The sequence below is a fragment of the Fistularia commersonii genome, chromosome 36 (assembly GCF_037954325.1).
Source record: "Fistularia commersonii isolate RoL2024-O1a breed Wild chromosome 36, RoL_Fcom_v1.0, whole genome shotgun sequence".
NCBI lineage: Eukaryota > Metazoa > Chordata > Actinopteri > Syngnathiformes > Fistulariidae > Fistularia > Fistularia commersonii.
Window position 1 is genome coordinate 3,616,538 of NC_141319.1, and position 24,319 is coordinate 3,640,856.

At 45.1% G+C, this 24,319-nt stretch overlaps 1 protein-coding gene across 14 annotated transcripts in view; it reads left to right on the forward strand.

Moving 5' to 3' along the window:
* nrxn3b (neurexin 3b) overlaps positions 1-24,319 on the forward strand; it is a 302,281-nt gene that overhangs the window by 60,733 nt on the left and 217,229 nt on the right. For 9 of the 14 annotated variants that reach the window (XR_015104508.1, XR_015104509.1, XM_086143044.1 and 6 more), the window contains 3 exons: positions 17,917-18,218; positions 19,420-19,464; positions 21,258-21,419. Coding sequence is in view for 12 of the 14 variants with exons in the window: in XM_086143044.1 (XP_085999170.1) it covers positions 17,917-18,218; positions 19,420-19,464; positions 21,258-21,419 (509 nt within the window). In the remaining 2 variants the exon portion in view is untranslated. The remainder of the gene's footprint in view (positions 1-17,916; positions 18,219-19,419; positions 19,465-21,257; positions 21,420-24,319) is intronic. The other 5 variants (XM_086143049.1, XM_086143053.1, XM_086143054.1 and 2 more) reach the window with 2 other exon arrangements.

The window sequence follows — 24,319 nt, forward strand, 5'->3', positions numbered from 1 at the left end:
TATCTATCTATCTATCTATCTATCTATCTATCTATCTATCTATATGTATGTGTGTATATATATACACACATACATATATATGTATGTATGTGTGTCTGTGTGTGTGTATATATATGCATGCGCATATATACATATATGTGTATAAGGTTGTGTGGCTATACATATATATATATAGATAGATATAGATACACACAGTAGATAATACACAGAAGGGCCCAGAGTGAAGTGTCTTGGCAGAAAGTGATGTATATTGAGTAGAAAAAAAGAAAACGGCCTTTTGCAACCAGGCCGTTCTTATCAGTTTTTTCACATGATGGATGGTGTGTGTGATTTTGTGCGTGAATGCGTGCGTGTAAGTAATTGCGCTTTTTTGTCTGTACCAAGAATACATCTTCTCAAGTGTGTACTTTCTGATGAAACACAGACCGAACGACTACAAACACCCACCAAACCCTAGTCAGCGAGAGGTAACTGTGGGGTAGAAAAAGGGAAAAAAAGGTGAGCATAATCCGCGTTTGCTCTCAGGAAGGATCGCAATGTTTCCGAAAGCCCGACACACACTCACACACACACACGCACAAAGTGAGAGTCACATATTGTTTTGGCTACAGGCTACAACTGGTTCTAGCTGGATTTAAAGCAGCAGCGTTTGTTTGTTCCTCCCCGTTTCTACTGAATGCGACCTTACATGTTTCCTCCTCGCCGGCCGGTAATCCAGGAAGCATTTTATTCAAATATTTTATTTATTTTTGTAAATAAAAGGGGCCGGTGTCAGGTTTCGGCCCTTGAACGTGCCGGCCTGTTGGCGGAGGGTCGAAACCCTTCATCATTGACTCGCCCCGCTGTCTTAAAGTGCTCTTTAGGGATGATTCATGTAACTTTCATTGTCTTTACTGCACCGCCGTTCCGTTTTTAACCCTTCGCCTCGTCGCCGGAGGCTCGACGTCCCGGCAGCGCTCGGGAGCGCAGGTTATAGTCATAATAAATATTAGATGCTCGTGCTAATCTGTGCCAACTGCCGAGAAGGGACTTCGCTTTCCTCCATTCTCATTAGCCTAATGTCTCTGCTCGTAATTACGTCATTAAAACGGGGGAAAAAGGAGGGGGGGGTGTCAACTAATTGACTGAATAAAAGATTCAAAATAAAAATGCACAGTGTTTAGTATCGGGTGACTTACTGTTTGATATTCACTTCCAGTGAAATGTCATACTTATCCTTTCCATGCCTGTTTTAGCCCCCCCCCCCCCCCCCCCACACACACGTCAGATTCCTCAGTTTAGTTTCGAAAAGGCCGTTAATCTCAATAAATACCTTTTTTATTCCGCCGTCAATTCGAATTTCTAAAATTCTCTGAATTATATTTTATGTCCTATTCTTTTTTCCTGCGGACTGAATTGCTAACCTGTGTGTGCTAATGATTAGAATTAACAATACAGAGCTTGTCTTTCTGCCCATTTGCTAACGGATGCTAGCCGCTTGCAGTTCAGCCTCTAGTCAAAAAAGACTGCAGTGCATGATGTCGTCGCTGCTGTTTTCGTCATACAGTGGAGCCTTGGCAAGCGTGAATTTTCTGAGATACCGATATAAATTGAAATCAGAGTTTTGAGCGAGCAGGATGAGCGTTTAACACCGGGTTAGCCACTGCTGACGTCAGACTGGCGCCGCCCGCCGCTAGGTGGCACAATGAAAATCATGGGAAAACATAAGCGAGGTGTGCACGGACGAGGCATCGGAGGAGTCATTCAAAGCCGGTCGGGGACGGTCTGATCATTTTATAAAAGAGGAGCTGCATTCCGTCACTAAATTTGTTTGGTGATAAAGCGTATTAAAGTGTGCAAGTTACATTTAGCAACACGTGGTAGCATAAAGTGTGTAGCGAGTAAGTTCAGTGATAGAGCACCAAATGAAAAACCCCCCCAAAGGCTTCTGGCATCTTCACCCAATCTTCAAATTCAATACATTAAATTAAACCAGTTTATTTATAATATTATATATCATTTTTTATATGATATTTGTTCAATTTTTCTTATTTAAAAACACGTCACAAAAATGGAGGTCTGGGAGGGATTAATAGCCTTCCAATTCATTTTAACGGGGAAATTCGATATACGAGCTCATTGAGTTACAAGCTCGGTCTCGGAAGGAATTTAACTCTTAAGTCAAGGAACTTTTTGTGATTGTGCTCATTTCAGATCTACCTTCACCGCTTTGCAGATGATCTTCTGCTTTACGACGTAGATGGATCAACGACACATGAACTCTGATAAGCGCCGGTTATTGGCAAATTCCACGCCTCGGGGTTTAGACAAAACGGAACCGATAATCATCGGACCTGCGGGGATGAGTCACCTTCACGACAACTCCGCTCTGTCCTTGGACGTCCTTGGTTCCCGGTTTGTTCGACGGGGCGCTTTCTTTCAACCTACGTGTTAAAGAGGCCGCCGGAGTCGCTTTCTTCCATCTTGGATACATCGCTGTGATCCGTTGTTGTCGTGAAAGGACGCATTGATCTAAATCCTTGCATTCGTGACATTGCGGTTGGATTAGCGTCATGTCCTTTTATCCGCATTGCCTGGGAAAATCATCCAAAGCCTGCAGATTGTTCAGAATGCGTCAGCCCGGCAAATTCGAACACATCACTCCGGGCGGGGGGCTTCTCTCAGGACTATAAAACAGTAAATGGCACCGCAACATCTTCTCTGTTTCGTTGTTTCCTCGGACTCGCGCCGGGCTAGCGGGGTTCTGGTCTGGAACAGACTCACTCCTGACATCCACCGATTCCTTGAAGCAAAACTGAACGGTGGCTCAGGAGGTCTCCGGTTCAATTCTGACAGGAGAGCCTTTTTCTTGGCATGTCAGCTTGCATGTTCTCTTTGCCCGTTCCCTCCGGATTCCCCCCGGTTTCCTGTTGATGTTCAAAAACAGACCGGGTGTTCGTTGCAAGCCTCTAAACCCGTTGGTTCCCTCTCCACAGCACACGCAAAAGAAATACAGCGCATTGTACAGCGCTTTGATGAAATTGCTCTAAATATATTTGTTATTATCATAATGAACTGAGTCACGACCGCCCCCCACGTTCAGTATTTGCAGCATTTAGAGGACATGCATGCTAATGCGCCTCTTTAAAACAGCTCTGGATCAAGATGGGGGTGTTTTGTTTTTTTTTTCGTTTTTTTTTCTTTTTTCCTCATTCACCTTTGCACCCGGTTGGTGTGTGACTTCCCGTGTCCGCCCGTTCGCGCTAATCGGTCCCCACGGCGACGCTCAAACGCTCCCCTCCGGGGACGATGGCGATGGCGTTTAAACCGGGGGAAGGATTTCAAGGTCTTCGGGGCCCTCGAGCAACGCATAATTCATGCTGTCATCAGGTGAAGCTAACAGCGGCGGGGCTTCTCTCCAGCCGCCTTTCCCCGGGCCTGCGTGCGCCGCGGCGTTTTAACCGCCATGTATTATTAACTGAATAAAATGCATAATTTTCTTAAGGGAAAGGCTAAGGGAGCGATTCCAATTTGCTTTATGAGCGGCGCTAAATATGCATGCTCAGGGTGAATAATTCATGACGGACATTTGCAGTTATTTGACGATACTGTACGCGTTGGTGTTTGCCTTGTTTTTATTTGGCAAGGGTGCGGACTAGTTTTGCAGACTGGTATCCAGTGTGTGTGTGTGTGTGTGTGTCTATGTGTGTAAGCCACCATATATCACGCTGAGTAAACGCCGACTCGGAGCCACGGGCCCGAGATAAAATACTCCTTTGCAGAAAACATCGTGAGAGCAGATAGAGCTTTCTCAGCAGAGAGAAATGAAGCGAGAGGCCAGATCACACAGACGGCCAGCTATTCTCTGATTGGCTACAGTTTGTGCTGGGTCACATGGAAATCATTAATAATCAGAATACAATATAAATATAGCACAGTATTTCATAATGTTGTTATTTATATAACAATCTTAATTATCAGCGGACAGAATGGTTGCCTTTATGACATGTGAATTAGAGAATGAATGATGTATGAATGAGTGAGTTAATGCTTGTAAATATCTATGCAATGCGTGAATGATATAGGGTTATATATATGTTATATAGTGTTATAGGGTGAATCAGATGGCTGTATGATGTACAAATGAGAGGGTGAATGTTGGATATATCTCTATAAATGTCTATATAACAGGTGAGTGAATGCGTGAACGGTTGTGTTTCCTCTTGGCCAATAACAGCCGGGATAGGCTCCGCCCCCTCACGACCCTTGCTGCAGGACACGGGGTATCGATTATGAAAAAAATTAATGATATATTTATAAAAAGCTCCTTATTCTTAGACCTGCTTTTGACCACTGTATGGATGCTGATTTTCATTTGTTTCATTTCTCACTCTTCTTTTGTTGATATTTACTGTATTTTCAAGATAACTCGTTGTTGCAAAACATCCGTGGTATGGTTTGAGACGCACAAAATATTCAATGTCTCGCTCCGGCTGTCTTGCTAATTTTCAATTAGCCTTTTTTTTTTTTTTAATATTTGGCTAATTTCTTACTCTTCTTTCAGAGATATTTGCTTTTTTCCCCCCTTTTAGCCAAATTTTCTAAATACTCCCTGTTGCATGACATTTGTTGTACGGTTTGAGACGCACAAAATATTAAATATCCCGCCCCAGCTGTCTCGCTAATTTTCAATTTGCCTTTTTTTTTTTGCACATTTGTTTAATTCCTCCCTCTTCTCTCAGCGATATTTGCTTTTTTTTTTTACCCCTTTTAGCTTCAAAATTACTTTCCATCTAAAACATCAGTGGTACGTTTTGAGATGCACAAAATATTAAATATAACGCCCCGGCTGTCTTGCTAATTTTCAATTAGCCTTTTTTTTCACACATTTGTTTAATTTCTCACTCTTCTTTCAGTGATGTTTGCTTTTTTTCTCCTCTTTTAGCCACATTTTCTAAATAACTCCCTGTTGCGAAACATTTGTGGTACAGTTTCAGACGCACAAAATATTAAATATACCGCCCCGGCTGTCTTGCTAGTTTACAATTAGCCTTTTTTTTTTGCACATTTGTTCAATTTATCACTTTTCTTTTTAGCAATATTTGCTTTATTTCCACTTTTAGCTGACTTTTCAAAATAACTCCCTGTTGTGAAACATCCGTGGTACGGTTTCAGACGCACAAAATATCAAATATCTCTGCGCCGGCTGTCTTGCTAATTTTCAATTTGCCTCTTTTTTTGCAAATTTGTTTAATTAATCACTTCTGTCTTTAGCGATATTTGCTTTATTTTCCCCTTTTTAGCTGAATTTTCAGAATAACTCCCTGTTGCAAAACATCCTTGGTACAGTTTTAGATGCACAAAATATCAAATATAACGTCCCGGCTGTCTTGCTAATTTTCAATTAGCAATTAGCCTTTTTTTTGCACATTTGTTAAATTTCTCACTTCTCTTTCTAGCGATATTTGCTTTTTTTCCACTTTTAGCTGAATTTTCAAAATAACTCCCTGTTATGAAACATTCGTGGTACGGTTTCAGACGCACAAAATATTGAATATCTCCGCGATGGCTGTCTTGCAAATTTTCAATCAGACTTTTTTTTTTGCACATTTGTTTAATTTTTCACTTCTCTTTCTAATGATATTTGCTTTTTTTCCACTTTTAGCTGAATTTTCAAAATGATTTCTTATTGCAAAACATCCTTGGTACGGTTTCAGATGCACAAAATATTAAATATAACGTCCTGGCTGTCTTGCAAATTTTCAATCAGACTTTTTTTTGCACATTTGTTTAATTTCTCACTTCTCTTTCTAGCGATATTTGCTTTTTTTCCGCTTTTAGCTGAATTTTCAAAATAACTCCCTGTTACGAAACATTCGTGGTACGGTTTCAGACGCACAAAATATTGAATATCTCCGCGACGGCTGTCTTGCAAATTTTCAATCAGACTTTTTTTTTTGCACATTTGTTTAATTTTTCACTTCTCTTTCTAATGATATTTGCTTTTTTTCCACTTTTAGCTGAATTTTCAAAATGATTTCTTATTGCAAAACATCCTTGGTACGGTTTCAGATGCACAAAATATTAAATATAACGTCCTGGCTGTCTTGCAAATTTTCAATCAGACTTTTTTTTGCACATTTGTTTAATTTCTCACTTCTCTTTCTAGCGATATTTGCTTTTTTTCCGCTTTTAGCTGAATTTTCAAAATAATTTCCTATTGCAAAACATCCGTGGTACGGTTTCAGACGCACAAAATATCAAATATCTCTGCGCCGGCTGTTTTTTGCACATTTGTGTAATTTATCACTTCTCTTTTTAGCAATATTTGATTTTTTTTTCCCCTTTTAGCTGACTTTTCAAAATAACTCCCTGTTGTGAAACATCCGCGGTACGGTTTCAGACGCACAAAATATTAAATATACCGCCCCGGCTGTCTTGTCAGGGAAAAAGGAACAAACAAACAGATGAAACAGGTTACATTAATTGGCGGAGCAGCGGGCCTGGAGTGGAGCGTGTCACCCGGAGTCATGACGGGCGGCGGGGCGAGGAAGGGGTGGCGTTCTCCACGGTTCCGTCCACAGGCAGCCGGCGAGCTGACAGAGACCGATGTGCTGAGGTGAAACCCCGGCAAGAATTCTGACAGGAGAGATAATAGCCAATAAGGGAGCGTCACTCGAGATGACTGACAGGCCCCGGGGAAGGTCCCACCTGCTCGCTCTGCTGTTCCTCTCACATGCAAACCCTGGCACGCTCACGCACGGGTGTGTCGCTTTAAGCACCCGTAATGGCTTGGCGCGCAATTCTTTCAGTCCATAAATAAAGACATTCTTGTCTATCTTGGAAAAGAGACACCAGACAGTGAGGGGGAATCATCCTGTCGGAGACCATTTGTATGCTGATGGAGGTGAAGCAGATTGCAGATAGGTCTTTTAGAAAGGAAAAAAAAAAAGGGGGAAAGAATAGTCGTAATCCACGTTTGGAAAACGGGAGGACTCCGGATTCCTGCGGTCAGTGAACGCATCGGCAGGCAAATGCCGATATTAGACCGGGAAAGCGGGCATCTGTGAAACAAATGTAAAAGTCCGAGGGGGTGGAGTCCATCCCTGCTGTTATTGGGCGAGAGGTTGGGGGGTCCACGCTAGACGGGCCATCAACCAATCACAGGGCTTCATGTAGAAGAGTGGAAAAATTCATTGAGACGGTCAACCATTCACTCTCATTGACACGTCATATAGGCGGTGAGCAATTCACTCCTTCATTCAGGTGTCGTATAAAGACAAAAAAAAAAAAAACTTTTTCATTTACACGTTATTTTAAGACCAAAAAAAAAAAAATCACTTTCCATTCACCCACCATACAGACGTAGAATCATCCACACATCACATAGACATTCATCCATTCACACGTCATATGGCAAAATCATTCGCTATGTCGTTCGAGTTGTTTCAAAAAATAACCTGTATTTTGGCGGCGAGAGGAACCCGGAGGAACCGCGAGGAGAACATGGAGACTCCACACAGAAAAGCCAACCCCGGTTCTTCATGCAGCTCCACTGTGCCGCTGCCGTTTTTTAACATTTCAATCATTCCACTTGACCCGCGCCCTCCCATCGCCATGAAATATTAACGTTAATCGGTGATATCTTGCGGGGAGAGCGTTTTAAAAAGAAGCAGATAATGTCAATAAAACAGAACCCCGCCGTTTGACTCGCAGCCTGCCGGGATGAACTCTCAGCGCCCGCCTCGGAAAGGACGGAGAATTTTAGACATTTCCGAGAAACAGTTTAGGACCTCGCGTGGAAAAAAAAGTGATGTGAATGATGATGGCGACAGTTTCTGCCGGTTTAATCCCCCCAATTTATGCTTCCGATGATTTTTTTTTGTTGTTTTTTATCTAAATAATCCTTCTGCGCCGGCGAATACGTGCACGTGGTATATTTTGACCGATGAGGACGGGTCAGCCGCTGGCAGCGCCGGACGGCGTTCCCACGGGACGCCATTAATCCGACGGCTAAATCAATAAACCGTACGGAAACTCGGGAAACTCGAGCGAGAGAAAAAACAAACAAAAAGGCGGAGGGGACCGAAGGGAGCCAAGCCGGCGAAGGAGGTAGAATACTAACCGTGGAGGAAGAAAAACAGAGAAGGATGGACAAACAGGTGGAAAGCAGGAGAGGCGAAGGCAGCGAAGGGGAAACAGAACACAAGAGGAAGAAGAAGAAAATACTGGAGTGCCGATGACTTATCAAGGTTAAACCGGTCAAAACAGAAAGAAGAAGCACAACAGAGTCCAAAGTGTCCGAAACGCGAGGCTGGAGAGACGGACCGGATCCGGACTTAAGGAGCGAAGGGGGGCTTCAATCAATGCGCTCTGAAATTAGAAATTGAAATGAGAAGGGAAAACCATGCTGAGGCGTCGCTCCACCGGGTCTGCAAGCTTCACCTCCTCCTCCTGGATCTGCCTTGTCCACCTCTAACAGAGGGGGGGGAGGATTGGAGTCAGGATGGAGAATACATTGTACTTTATTCATATTTCAGGATGCGAAATAGAGGGTAAATGCTTGTATGTCTTCATATGACGTTCGAATGAGGAAGTGAATTGTTTTTTTGTCTCTATATGAAGTGTCGCATGTCTGTATCAGGTGTGAATGAAAGAGCGAATGCTTGTCTGTTTCTAAATAATGCGTGAATGAGTGAATTGACAGGCAAATCGTCCGGATTGAGTCCCGTGCAGCGAAAGAGTCCTTTGCACGTGTCAAACTCAAGGCCCGCGGGCCAAGTACGGCACAATTTTCATCATGTTATGCGGCCCTCGAACGTCTTAAAAGGTCCAATTGTCTTAAAATAAATTGGTCAAACCCCCCCATTAGATCGCAGCATATCCACATTAATGCCAATTTCAATTGGGAATTGGAATTGAGAAATACAAATGATCCCTAAATGTCCAGGAAGAGAAAAGTTGATGCAGATGGAAGGTTGTTTCAAGAAAGATGGGAACACATGTGTAACATTTTGGATTCAGAGTAAAAATTCAGATAAATTCCGAGTTATTTAACATGAAGGAGAAGTTACATTTGGTTACATTTAGTTACATTCATGCTTTTACCGTTAAAAGTGGCCACCATTATGCTGACATGGCCCTCGGTGAGAATAAGTTTGACACACCTGGTATAGAGAGACTGAATGAATTAATAAATGTATTGATTTTTTGTTTTCTTTTTTTTTTTTTATATGGAAAATGCAGATAATGACAAAATAGCATGAATAACTTCCCCTTGGGTCTTACAAGGTGTATTTAACCTGCTGGATCTGGTATAATTCATCTGTTTCGCAAAAAAAAAGACTGTATCTCACAAACATTGCAACACAAATATATATATATGTATATGAATACACGTACAACTGCTTCATAGATTTCCGTAAATACAAAAATGTAGCTCCTGGGAGGGTTGAAGATGCTGTGTGGCACTATTATGGGTATTGTGGAGGAGAATCTGCATTTAGATGCCCCTCTCGCTCCCTCTCCTGCTTCCATACTAACAAACGCCGGCTCTTCCCGTCTCCTCGCTGCACACAATTGCCTCGGTAATGGGATTGGACCTCGGGCACCTGTCCTCCTTTTCAGACACTCTCCATCCCTCCATCATTCTCTCCAGCCGTTCACCCCGCCAACCCCCCCGCGCTGTCACTGCAAACCTCATCACTCAGTCCATGGAGACCCGGCCGTCACCGGCCAATAAGGCGCTTCTGTGACAGATGCACGCACACACACACACACGCACATGCACGCTTGCTGAGAAGCTCTACCGATGTCAAGAGGTCTGGCTCATCACACCCGGAACCCGGCGCAGGGTCCAAACAAACACGGGTACCCGCTGAATTACTCACCCGCAGTGATTCCCAAATAGCCAAAATACAGCCTCGCCGTTGGACGAAATTTATGTCCACTGACCAATGAGGACGATCTTTACTCGCCGGTGCTGAAGATAAGGAACACTGAGATGTTTATGTAGAGCAGGAGATTAGCATGTAAACAACGATGCGCTTACAGCTTAAGGGTTTTAGAAGCTGCCATGTTCATTCATTCATTCATACATTCATCCATTCATTCATTCGTTCTCTATAGACGCAGAAGCAGAGGTTGGAGGGAGTGGACCCTGGGTGCTTTTCTCTCCTCACAGGCCCCCTTGACTGATCCCTCATCTCTTTTTAAACTTCCGCCAGTGCCTCCATCTTCTGTTTGCAAAAACGGGGTCTCGGGTCGTCGGGACCCGGTTCCTCACCTACGGATCTTCTCTCTCACCGTCCCCTGACTTTTGCTCAGCTTTTTCTGCTGGCTGAAGGCTTCATTGCTCGTTTTACCCCCCCCCCCGCCGGCATTCATCTCTGCTTACATAAGTAAATATATAATATTATATTTACTGCTCCAAAATATAAAGGGAACGCTAATATAACACATCCTAGATCTGAATCAATGAAATATTCTTATTACATTCTTTGTTCTTTACATAGTTGAATGTGCTGACAACAAAATTACACAAAAATGTTCAATAGAAATCAAATGTATGACCCCATGAGTCCCACTCAAAATTAGAAAAACGCACTACAGGCTGATCCAACTTTGATGCGCTGTCCTTAAAACAAGTCAAAATGAATTAGTGCTGCTTCCGAAGTGACATCTAAGCGACACTTTGATTTCACACAAGTGTGAAATATATATATATTGCACACTTCTGTGAAATCAAACTGTCGTATATGTGTATATATACAGGTCTGTCTCAGAAAATAAGAATATTGTGATAAAGTTCTTTATCTTCTTTAATGCAATTACAAAAACAAAAATTTAATACACTGGATTCATTACAAATCGACTGAAATATTGCAAGCCTTTTCTTATTTTAATATTGCTGATTATGGCTTACATCTTAAGAAAACTCAAAAATCCTATCTCAAAATATTAGAATATTATGAAAAAGTAATTTTTTTTTTTTGATTGCATTACAGAAGATAAAGAACTTTATCACAATAGTCTAATTTTTATGAGACAGTCCTGTATGTATGTGTATGTATATTTCCATGTGTGTATATATTTATACAAGTGTGTATATATACACGTGTGTATATTTTCTTATATACAATATAAAGTGTGGTGCTCTTGCTGGATCCTGATGCTGTCATGCATTATGCGGGGCTTATTTATCCTAATAGATATCGTATTTCTATCATAATTTGCATCTGCCGAACTATTGTGCACTTTCTTTTTCTTCCTCTTCTTCTTGTTGCACTTTATAGAGGTAGTTTATCAGTGGACGAAAATCAAAACAATAGCTCCTTGTTATCCAACTGTGTAGTCTTTGACAATGACAAGTAATATTAACTGATTGATTGATTGATTGAAGCTGCCACGTAAGTAACTCCTCATCTGTAGACGGTGAATTTGATGTTTGTTTTTCTGTCCTTTAACGGCTTCCACGGCTTGTATGTTTGGATATAAGAGTGAACGGTTGGATACCGTGAATGTCTATATGATGCGCAAATGAGAAAGTGAATCAATATATAGTCGATATATTTGGGCCGGCGAGCGCAGGATTGTTGAATGAATGAACGAATCATTTACTTCTGAGAAACATCAAAATACAGTATTGTTCTTATTTTTCAAAGCTTTTAAAAGAAGCAGAATTTCACCCCTCGGCGCTGGCGTGACCTCGGAGTGACAGGGTGAGCGCGTCCTGTCGCCACCACGCCGCACGCTTCGCACGAGACGACGGGACCGTACGAACTCCACAATCTCTCGCCCAGCCGGAGTGCATTCTGTTGACGGGGCCGTCCTTGTGTTTTGAAGGTGTGAATTAGAGTGTGAAATTGTGTGTGTGTGTGTGTGTGTGGTGTGTTACCAGGTGCCGTAATACGGCTTGTAAACGCTGGAAATCGTGAGCCGGCGGCGCAGCAACTCCGAATTCACCCTGTCACTTTCTTCCTCCGGAGAGCTGTCTGAAGCAACCCGGGCCTCTTTTTTTTTTATTTTTTTATTTTTTCCCTCCCATCTGCCGTCCCGGTTTCCCCGGCGCCGCCTTTCTGCTCCGTCACGCCAAACCCCCCCCCACCATCCCCTCTCCTCCTCCTTTTGTCTCCAGACTCCCGTGTCCTCTCTGTCACTTCTGTTTATTTTTATCCCTACCCGTCTCTCCTTTTGTCACCCTTCCTCGCTCAGTCGGTGGCGTGCAGACATCAAAGGTGCTCTCAGACGGGGTCGCTCGCCGTCGCCGGATGAGGGAGGGGACGAGGGGTTTTGGAAGTTTTTTTTTTTTTGCAAGGGGGGGGGGGGTTGTCAGCCCTGTGACGTCTCCGGAGCTGTCAGGACGTGGCATTTGAAGTAGTCGGCCTGTCGCTTCTGCGGCTTCGTAACAGACGCGAGCAATTATTCTGCATTCTGCTTCGCTCGTGTAGAAATAGTTGTTGGCTGGTTAAATAACGCCGCGCCTTCTGCGCGCCCCCTCCGACCCCCCCCCCCCCCGTCAGGGGCCGCCGCTCGCCTCAGAAAAGAGACATCACCGACGCTGTTCCAAATTCCTCTGACACGCCACGGCTCGCCACGGAGCTCGGAGCCACCCGGCGTGCACGCGCCGGCGTGGTTAACCAGCCAGGCCCCGGTAGATGGCCTCTAATTGGCCGCACATGCAAATTTCATGTAAGCGGGTGACAGAGTGACAAGGGCCGGCGAAGACAAGAGGTGACTCGGGTTTGGGTTGGTTCTGTACGCCGATACACCCTTGGACGTCACATAATCAACGCTTGAAGCCAAAGCTGCATTTCCGTGTCTGTGCCTTGAACTTAAGGACATGTGTGTGTGAGTGTGTTCCCATGCAAGGCGGTTCAAATGGCAAATTGTGCACCCTCCTTCCAGTCTCCTTGGGACTAGTAGGACTGCTGCTACCCCGACTGGCACCCTTATGCACTCATTCATCCATTCATTTAATCCTCAGCAGGGTCAAAGGGGGTGGAAACCGATCCCAGCTGTTTTTTTTTGGGAAAGGTGGGGTTCTGCGTTGACCAGACAGGAATACAAATAAGGCATGCAACAATTCGCTTGTTCATTTTCACGTCATATAAAGACGCACAGCTATTCACTCATTCATTCATAGTTTTTTTATATTTTCAACCGCTCACTCACTCATTTGCAAATCAGACATAAAACCATTCACTCTCTCATTCATACATCTTATGGAGACATAAGAGCATTCACCCTCTTATTCATTTGTCATATAGGGACATTCAAAAATACACTTTCTCATTCACACATTGAGGAATTTTGGGGCTGTGGGAGGAACCCGGAGAGGCCGGAGGAAGAGGGAGAGCGTGGAGACTCCACACAGAAAGTCTCCCCGCCAAAATCCAATCAGGGACCTTCTTGCTGTGAGGCGGAAGCGCTAACCGCCGCGCCACAGTGCCGCCCTTGCGCATTGATGCCTTAATGATTGACAGCCCCGTGTGTCTCTAATGCTAACAGCTAATTCATGCTCTAACGCCACACTCCTGGGCCCCCGAGGCCCCGGGAAGGGAAAAAAGAAATTCACGGTAATGAATGAGCTAATTGCTTCTACTGTAGTCTGAAATGGAAGCCGGTCCCCCATAGAGCGGGCCGGGCTGCTCGCCACATGAAATATTGATGACGACGGTAAACGCCAGCCAGAAAAGAGTTTCGTGATTTGATCGATACAAAAACAAAATCCACAGATTTGTGCAGAGCACGTCTCGGCGGGAAATATGTTCGTACCGTAGTATCATGACATCATTTTTCATTCAGTCACTGCTTTGCGACAGTGTTTTAACTTATTTTTGCTAACGGCGTTTGTTGCTTTGCTACTTTTAGCAACATGAATCGGCAGCTACTTCAGGCGTCCAGCTAATGCGCAACCGATGGTTGCGTAGAGGGCGAATCCCATCGGCCTGCCTGATCCCCCGTACCTTCGCTTTAATGCCACCTGCAAGACAGACTTCTCCTTAATCCTTTGAGCCATCTGAAGATCCACCGGACGGATTCCAAACCCTTAATCCTCAAAATATCAACCCGCTGACCCCCCCCGCCGAACTCCGCCTCCCCCCCACCTCCCTCCGCCCGACCTCTCAAGTTTGGCATTTATTTGACATTTGATTTTTTTTTTTTTGTTTTGTTTTTGGGAGTGGTATCCTGGCAGCCTTGAAAAATATTTTGCATCTCGGTGTGCACTTTGTTTCGTAGCATGCAAAACTAACCGCCAGATGCTAACGTGCTAACTCGGTGGGTTGTCCCCTTCCTCTTTAGAAGGAAATGTCTCTTTTGAATTCCATCACCGTCGACTTTCTACAAGTCCACTGGGTCGGATCTTGCTTCCTCTATGTCTCTTTTTCTGACTTTCCTTCTTTCTGACTTGAAATTCCAACGAACAAGAACCAGCCGGGTCACCGTCACACTCTGCCGCGTCCATTCATCCATCTCGCCACCTGCCGTTTTCTGTTTCCTATAGGAGCGCCGCCATTCCACTTGGTTTAATGCATTGTTGTCATTTCTTTCATTACTGCAGCCTCCTGTTGTCACATGACCTGTGGCCAGTGCTTGGGTTGTTTGTTTTACCTGCCGGCATGACAGTTATCTGCGCGCTCCATCCAAAAGTATTTTCTTTCTATACTTTCTGGAGTGTGATCATGAAATTTCTGGCAGCAAACAAAGGAATTAGTAGCATAGCGCTGTAATTGGGTACATGTTCGGTCATTTTCCGGCAGTGCATGCTAATGAGCATGTTCCCATCAAATCTGCCTTTTTACCGTCTAAAAAAATAGAATTATGAGAGTATCACGGAAGTCGGGTTGTTATTTAGCCATTTTCCTGCGGTGCATGCTAATTAGCATGTTCCCATCAAATCTGCCTCTTTATGGACGGTCCAAAAAAAAACAGAATTCCTAGCATAGCACTGTGGTAGGATAGATATTTGGCCATTTTCCTGTGGCAATTAGTAGTTAGCACGCTCCTATTACATCTGCCTTTCTATAGACAGTGTAAAAAAAATGGAATTGCTAGCATTGAACTGTAGTTAGCTAGATATTTAGCCATTTGCCCAAGTAGAATATTACTTAGCATGTTCCAATACAATCTGCCTTTTTACAAACAAAAGACATCTTACTAAAAAATAGAATTACTCACATTGCACTGTAGTCAGGTAGGTATGTATGTAGCCATTTTCCTGTGGCGTGTAGCGGTTAGCATTTTCTCATTAAATCACAGTCTGCGTTCTCAGGCGCATTGACTCACAATACATGCTAAATGCTAAGTGGTCTCCAGTTATTTAGCTCTTTTACATCTATCGGTTTCAAAGATAGCATTCACCCATTCACTCACACCCCGATGGCCCGGCAAGATGCTAACAGGCCTTCGGGAGTAACTTTGGGGGTTCATTTTCTTGCTAATCGCAGACAGGAGGATCCAGGAATCAAACTGTCAACCTTCCAACGTAGAATATAGAAAATATTTTTCACACGTGGTTTCTGACCTTCATTGCACGCTGCCTTGCATCTCCGAGAGCAACGTTATTTGGATAGCCACTGTCAAATTCATTCTTACCGAGGGCCACATCAGCATAATTTTGCCCTCAAAGAGCCGCAGGTAAGGGTAACAGTATAAACGTGACAACATCTAACCTCATGTAAAATAAATGAAACTACTTTAATGTTAAATACCTGAATGTGTTATTCAAATCCAAAATGTTACATATTGAAACACCCGTTCATCTGCATCAACTTTTCTCTTCCGGGACATTTAAGGATCATTTCTTAATTCCACTTGTTGAAAATGGCAAATACAGATACACTGCGGTCTAAAGGCGGGATGCAATCACTTTTCGTGACCGGTAAGAATTGTGGGAAATGTAGTTTATGGTCAATGCACGCGTTTGACTTATTTATTTTAAGACGATCGGACCTTTTGATAAGTTCTGGCGGGCCGCAGAAAATGACGTGGCGGGCCACATTTGGCCCGCGGGCCTCGAGTTTGACACTTGTCTAAGATTATATGCATGAAATCAGAGAAGATGGTGGTTGGGGGGGGGGGGGGGGGGGGTCCTTCTCCGCTGTGCATACTGCCGGCTCTGTTTTGCGTGTTACTCCGTCTCCGTGGTAATAATGGGTTTCTATTTATTCCCCTGGCACGGCGATGAGAGCTTTCGTCGAGCTTTTGTTGCTTCCCGTACTATTTCCTCTTGTCTCCGTGTTGCATCAAGATGCCAAAGGGATTTCTTTTTTTTTTTTTTTTTTTTCCCTCCCATGACTGGAATCAACATCCCATCACCGCAGCCTCACTCGACATCCGTTCGTTTTTTGTTTTGCCTCTTCCCCTGTAATTTCATTGTCGTTTTTTTTTTTTTTTTCCCCTTCCCTCCGTATCTCTCCCTCATGTTTACACGGGGCCCGATACCGAACAAGAAAGCGAAGCTATCCCGGAGCGCCGTCGCTCCCGCTCGTGCTTTGTCATGTTCCTCCGTCTCCTTGATTCCTAAAAAAGACAAAATATTCCAGAAAGAAGCGGAAATCAGACAAATAATGCGATCTGGAAGGTCGCGGCTGGCGAGTTGAGCGTCTCGAACGGGGACGCTTCGGCATGCGGGCGGGAGGAGCCGGGAAACGAACCACCGACCTCTTGATTGCAGGGTCGGCCTCTCTGAAAACTGCAGAGTCTGCGTGGGGTTCCTCCGGGTTCTCCGGTTTCCTGCCATAGTCCAAAAACATGCACGCGCTTCAATGGAAACCTACATAACCCTATAGAATAACTCATTAATTAGTTACTGCGCTACTTCACTTTGCCACTTTTCTCATTATTTATTCCTGTATATTGGTAAATATATATATATTTTTTTTGAGGTACTGCTTTATACTTTCAGACTTCAGAGTCTATTTATTTTATTTATTTTTTATGTATATTTTTAACTCTTCTTGTCCATGTATGTCTTACTGCTGCTGCAAAACAATTTCCCAAGCATGGGACAATTAAAGTACATCTCATCTCAAACCATCCAGACGTGTGAATGATGTGATCTGTGAAAGAATGAGTGAATAATAATTTGTCTCCATATCATCTTGGAATGAGTGAGTGAATATTTGTTGGTCTAAATAGGACGTGCGAATTAGAGACTGAATGAATAAATGTCTATAAATGAGAGGGTGAATGTTTTTCTGTTCCTATATGATCTTTGAATGAACGAGCCAATATGTACGTCAAAATGACTGAGTGAGTGTGTGAATGGTTGTTTGTTTCTATTTAATATGTGAATAAGAGGGCGAACGGTTGTATGTCTCTAAATGTGGCCCTTTGATCGACTGGCGACGAATATGGCGGGAATCAAGCCTCCCAACTAATCACAGATAATGAATACATGAATGAATGAATGAATGAATGAATGTAAATAACCCTTGGCGCTTGTTTTCTGGGTCAATGAAGACCCTAGATTACCCAGGCGTGTGGATGAGTGCGTGAACGGCCGATGTCGAACAGTTAAACGGTCAACCGTGAGTTTGACCTTCTCTCCGAGAGGCTCCGCCTGAGCGGCCGTGGCCTCGGAACTCGCCCGTCTCCCCCTCGGCCTGCCGGTTTTTATTCCCTTACCTTGGCGTACTTGTAAAATAAAAATTGCCGCTCTGCATCGCCGCGGCGACGGGAGATAATAAAACCTGGCTCGGCTTGATTTTCCCACACCGGGATATTGTTTCTGTCGTCGTCGGTCGCTACGTCTTTATTTCACCCGCGCCCAATCTTGGTTTTTTAATACCTCCCGCCGCCGGCTGATCGAACGCCGGGGAATCTGCGAGCAATAAATGTGAAAAACAATTGTTTTAAATGTTGTTACCTCGGAAACCCCTCGGCGTTTTGGATGGGAGTGCATCAACCTGTCTCTCTCTTGTCTTTTTCCAGCGAGGGAGGAGAACGTGGCCACCTTCCGGGGCTCCGAGTACTTCTGCTACGACCTGTCGCAGAACCCCATCCAGAGCAGCAGCGACGAGATCACGCTGTCCTTTAAGACGTGGCAGAGGAACGGCCTCCTCCTGCACACGGGGAAGTCGGCCGACTACGTCAACCTGGCGCTGAAGGACGGCGCCGTCTCCCTGGTCATCAACCTGGGCTCCGGGGCCTTCGAGGCCATCGTGGAGCCCGTCAACGGCAAATTTAATGACAACGCCTGGCACGACATCAAAGTGACGCGCAACCTCAGACAGGTAACCGAGGGTAACGGTGGCGGACGGCGTTTGAACGCAGGTGGATTCTTTTTCCCGTGTGCTTTTGTTTCCTACTTGGCGGCAGGAGACGACACGTTTCGGGAAGACGGCCGCCGTTTGAAACGTTTCAACCATCGGTTTCGTTGCATCGCTTCGGTTCCGTGACAACTTAGAACTCGACCTTCTCATTGATCTCATGTCATGATTTCGTTTCTCCTCTGCTGAATTACCGAGGGGCAATTTACGTTCTCTGATGCTAGCTACCTGTTTTTTTAGCCTATCGTGATTTCTCTGCTCAAGCTTCCCGAGGCCCCGTTTACACGACGACGTTCCGATTCGTTCGCGACATTTGACGACAATCACACGCGTAGAAATTTCTCTCTCGCCGACTAATCGCGAGGAGTATTGTTGACGTAACCGATCCGCGCCGAGCACGTTTTCAAGGCGTTGTGTTTTTCCCCCTGTCGCCAGGGAAGCGGATCTTTAACACTCCATTATCGAGGCGCCGCGAAAAGCGGCCCTTGGTTCAAGTGTGGTGTTTTCACCTAGAGACGTCGTCATGTGAACGGGGGCTCCGATTCAACTTCACGTCTGCTTCGCTCAACAGTTTCTGTCCAATGCCGTCACTGGGCGAAACGTTTCGGAATGGGAGCGTCGCCTCCGGCGGGCCCGTCGGAACCGTACTTGATAGCGCCGATAAAATAGCGGCTGAGAGTTTCTTAAACGTGTACTTTTCTGAACCTAGTTCTGAATGGATCTGGACCGGAACAGTAGTCGGTTGATGCGGAGCATTGAGGTTCCCCGTCGTGAACGATTTACCTTCTGCTCGAAGGTTCAATTCAAACCCTCGATTTGCGTGGCGACGAAAAATCACCGTCGCGATCGTGGCTGTCCTACGCAAATTTTTCCTCTGGAAGTCCCTCCCCCTTCCCTCCCACCCCTCCTCTCCAGGACATCGCGGGACTCTCCGATGTAGAAAAATTTGGCTGGGACAGCAAGTTCGAGAGCAATCGCGGGTCGGGCTTAAGTCATCCATGACAGAAGTCCTGTTTTTGATACTAACCGATATCTAACCAACTAATGTACTAACATCCTGACTCATCATTGCTTTTGGTTTTTCTTTTCTGTCCATCCTTATTAACAACCTTTTTTTGTTCACTATTCTTTTGATTTCCTTTCTTCCCCCCTTTTTTCTGGAAAGCAATCAGGCATTGGACACGCTATGGTAAACAAACTACATTGTCTGGTAGATATCATTCTTATTGTCTTTTTTTTGGGTTTGCCGTGTGTCCCTCTCCCCCCCTCTTCTTTTATTTGTTTCTTTTTTGAGTTCCATCCTAGACACTCTTATCAAAAAATGAGGAGATGGGTTTGTATTACCAGGCGATTCTTTCTTTTCTTTCCGCCCCCCAATTTCTTCTCCCCGACCAGCCAACGACATTTTCGTTTACCCCACGATCCCCCATCCTCTATTTTCCTTTTTTTTTCCGCTTTAGTTCTTGCCTTTTTCCTCTTTTACCTCCACGCTATTGCAGATTACCCGATAAGTTAAAAGCAAAAAAAAATAAAAATAATAATAAAATAAAAAAAATAAAAAAATCAACTTTATTTGTTCACACTAAGAGTCCCCATTTTTTGTGAGGACTGTCGTCCAGAACTGACAGAAGCTTACCACAACAAAGATGATGACCTCGGCAACCGGCCCTGGAAAAAAAAAAAAAACGAAAAAAAAAAAAAAAAAAAAAAGGAAATAAAACTAAACCTTCATTGCGGGAGCTCTGACAGTTGTTTCCAACTCACTATGGCGCATGGCATGCCCAAACACACACATGCGCGCTCACACACACACACACACACACACACACACACACACACACACACACACACACACTTTCATACCCATCCGCTCCCATGTAACCCTCCCATCCAAATAACCACTAACACTCTAATAATTCATCCGCTCACCCTCCGCCTTTCACTCCTCGCTCACTCACCCTGGTTATCTCCGTAGCACGCTGGTGAACGTGTTATTCGTGTGTATATATATATGTGTGTGTGTGTGTCTTTTTTTTTTTTCTTTTTTTTTTTCTTCTCTGTGTGCGTGTGTTTTTTTTGTTTCGCTATCCCCTGCTTGACCGTAACCGCCGGGGCTCACGTGCACGTCTTCTCTGAGAACGAGCGCGCCCGTCTCGGATATTAGAACGGGGTCCCCGGATAATTCGGGGACCACGCCGGAGATCGGCGGCCCTTTCTGAGGAAGCGTGGGAACGCGAGCCCCCCCGGTTCTCGACTGTGCACGAGCCGCCGCACACCGTGCGACCCGCTGACGCTTCGCACGCCACCATCGATCCAATTACTCCCCACCGCCCTTAAATGTCCGATAAATGTAACCCGTTCCCTTTTTCGTTGTCTTATACAACCTTGGTTTGCACCTCAGTGTGGTTTTGAAAAAAAAAAAAAAAAAAAAAAAATCCTTTTTCTTTTTGCACGTGTGTGAATAATCGTATCGACGTCTGCGGGACGCTGGTCTGTGTGTGAGCGGTGGAGAGCGTCTGTGTGTGCGTGCGCGTGTGTGTGTGTGTGCGTTCTATGTAATTGTCAGTCTGCGGTGACGAGATGAACCCCGAAACCTAAGACAAGTGTGATCAATTTGTCCTTGGTTTGAACATTGTACTAACCCTCTCCCTCAACCTGAAGTTTCAAAGCAAAACCTTGAATCCATTCTCTTACCTCCCCTCCCCCCCCATCAAAGATAAAGAAAATATGACCCTCCCATATTTTCTTTACCTGTCCTGTGAATCCTATGGCGAAAATTTCCATTAACAAAAAATTTCCAAATGCCGCGTTTGTCCCCCCCCCCCCCTCCCCCCCCCAAAAAAAGAAAACATAGTTCCAAACTGGCGAAAATCAACCGGGGCATCCAAAGAAAAGTCCACTGGCTGGATTTAGACCAAGGAAGGGGGTGCGTTTGGTACTCAGGACTCGGTCGAATCCCGGGGTCTAATGGTATGGCTTTGGCTATGTGTTACCCGCCGACAGGTTACTATCTCCGTCGACGGGATCCTCACCACCACCGGTTACACCCAGGAGGACTACACCATGCTGGGCTCCGACGATTTCTTCTACGTCGGCGGGAGCCCCAGCACGGCCGATCTGCCCGGATCCCCGGTCAGCAACAATTTCATGGGCTGCCTCCGAGAGGTAAGGGGAACGCAGAGCCCGACCGGGGGTACGACCGGGGTACGGGAAGATCGGGTCGGAGGCGCCTCCAAAAACACAAAAGCAGATGCGGTACATGACGTGATTTGAGGTCACGCGCCCTGTTGTTAACCCACATAATTCTACTTTCCGTACGAGTGGCAGTGAATGCCGTGGAAATTCACCCCGCGTGGCTGAGAGTGGTATCTTCCGAATAGAGGTGTGAAACAAAAAAATCCAAGAGTGCTCCAAAAATGAAGATTATTCATTTTACATAGAGTACAGACATTTTTTTTTTTTTTTTTATAGCATGATGTTTCAAGCCAAAATATTCTCTTCCTCAAATGCTTCCCAAAATATATTTCAATAAGTTAACTGGGCAGCGGATGTGTGTGTTTTTTTTTGTTTTTTTTTCTCTTCCCATGAAAAGCACTTGGTCTTTTCAGGAACTGTTTACGAGTGCCGACATGCAAAGATGTTGCGGCGCTTTGAGTAAAATGAGCGTGATTAGCGCTTCGGACGCACGGTTCGAAGGTCGCCTGTTTCCACTCAGACAAGGAGAAGGCGACTCAGTGTTGAGTTTCCATATTCACACCCGTGTCTGTGGTGCTTCTCCAGTTTCTCTTACTGTCCAAAAACATTCAAATGCAAACCCAAGACATGTGAATGAGAGCGTGATTTGTTGTCTGTCACAATTTGACGTGGCTCTATGATGATAGTGTCTTAATATAATCTGTAAATGAGAGAATGAATTACTTCATGCGTCCATATGACTTGTGAATGCTTATATGTCTCCAATCATATATTTGATTGACAGGCAACCGGTCCACGGTGACTCCGCCTCTTGTCTAATGACGCCTGGGATCGGCTCCGGTCCTCCACAACTCTGTAAAGATAATAAATAACCCATCGTAAACGCGTTTCATGGAGTGTAGATGAGAGGGTTGGGGGTGGCATTTTCCCAAATCGTGCTCTTTGTTTTCACCGCAGTACGAAATGCTGCCGCCGCGCATGATTAGCTAGCTAAACAACGTTGACGAATTATAAAGAGGCCATCAACAAACATAGACTTTGCAAGAACAATCCTCAGGACGAGAAGACCATCGGTCATATTACACGTTCCCGTCTCGTGTGTCCGTAGAGGTCGTCGGACAATTAAGAACCGCGATGAAGTTAAATTACCGATCATTCGAACGCCTGTAATTCATTTTCGGCGTCCCGTGTCGGGGAAGTTAAATGGGCGACCAAAACAAACAGTGCGCGCTCAGATCAGTGCTATAAACAGAAGCCGTGGCGGAAGAACATGTCTGGGCCTTTACGTCAAAACTTCCAGAGCGATCAGGAGACGATATCGGGTCACGGCTTGTAAAAACAGCCCGGGATCGTAAAAAGCCGCCGCGCCGAGCCAGAGCTCTGTCAGTCTTTCCCAGAGAGAGGCGGAGGCATGTTTATGATGCGGACAGAGGGGGGTTATTTCTGGATACCTTCAAGTCCAGACGCCGCCGGCAGAAACGGGATTGGGCTGCACGAGCCCGCGTGCACGCGTGCGTGTCGAGTCTTAAGTCTCCGGTCTGAGCCTTTTTAAGGCTCTAGTAAGTCCAGGTATTGATATTTCTGTAAAAATAAACGTAACCGAGTATTTCTTCATCGTACTTTCTCAGTGAGAAACACTTTGATGTTGAGTCGCGCCGACAGCGGTACCAAGAAAAATTAGATTATTAGAGAAATGGTGCAAAACTTTTTGAAATCTACGCAATCCGGACGAATCATTCGGAGGCGTTTTGGGTTTGTTTTTGTTCTTGTTTTGTCGACTCGAACGATGGCGGTTGACCTTTCATCGCCAGAACAATCTTCTAGCCGGGTTTGCTTTTGGACAGAGGCGAAGACGCAGCCCTTTCTCGCAGCAAACACGAACACAGAAGTCGGGTGCAAAAATAACTTGGATGACGACTAAAATGTACAAACCCAACAAGATCACGGAGGCAGTTGTGAGCGTGCTGGTTTGGAGGTTCGAAGTACATCTGTTTGCCATAAACTGCCATCTTTAAAACGTCGCGGGTCCCGTTTCCGAATCTTAAGTTGCCTTTGCGCCGTTTGAACCTTTCGCAGTTCCGAGAACCATTTTCAGGGAGCGGATTGTTTCTGTGCGTTCATTAGCATCGCAGCCAGGGACCGTCCGGTTAGCGCCTGCTCTTAGTCAGGGTCTTTTCACAGGTCTGTCTGAACTCTTACGACGTAAGAGCTTGGAAATTGATTCATTCTTGTCAAGAATCTTCTTGAACTTCAAGTCCGGTTGCCAAGGCAAGAAGATTTCGACAAGAGTTCACCGTGACCTGGATGAGCCTCCGCCACAGAATTTATAAGCGACAGCCATAAACAGATCCTCCTTGTGTTGTGGTCCCTGGTGAGCTGTTCTCTTGTGACAAAATGGCCTGAAAAAGTGAGGAACGGAGCGACGAAGAGGTCTAAGCTCTTCTGGCTTGATCTCCAGGGCTCGCAACATCTTGGCAAAAATCGCTTACAGAGTTCGCTAACAGAGGGTATTTTTACACAACAAAAGGGCGCAGGGAGAAAAGAAAAGTACTTCCAGCCATCTGATGGTCCATGATTATTATTACGACCGCCATGCAGAACAGGAAGCCGCGGGACTTGGCTCTCCATGTTTTCCATGTTTCCCTGGCGGTTTGATTCTGAGTGTGGCGGCTTAAGGTACACGTCCCTCCTGTGTTCCCATACTGCCGGTGCGAATGCAGAAACCGGGAGGAGGGGAGCTCCCGGAACGAAACCGGAGCCGGACGACTCTCAGAACTGTACTCTGAGAACTTTTCCGTGTGAAAGCAGCTTTATACTCCGGCTTCACTGGGAACCCGGGAGTATCAAAGCGCTTAACGTCATGGCCGACA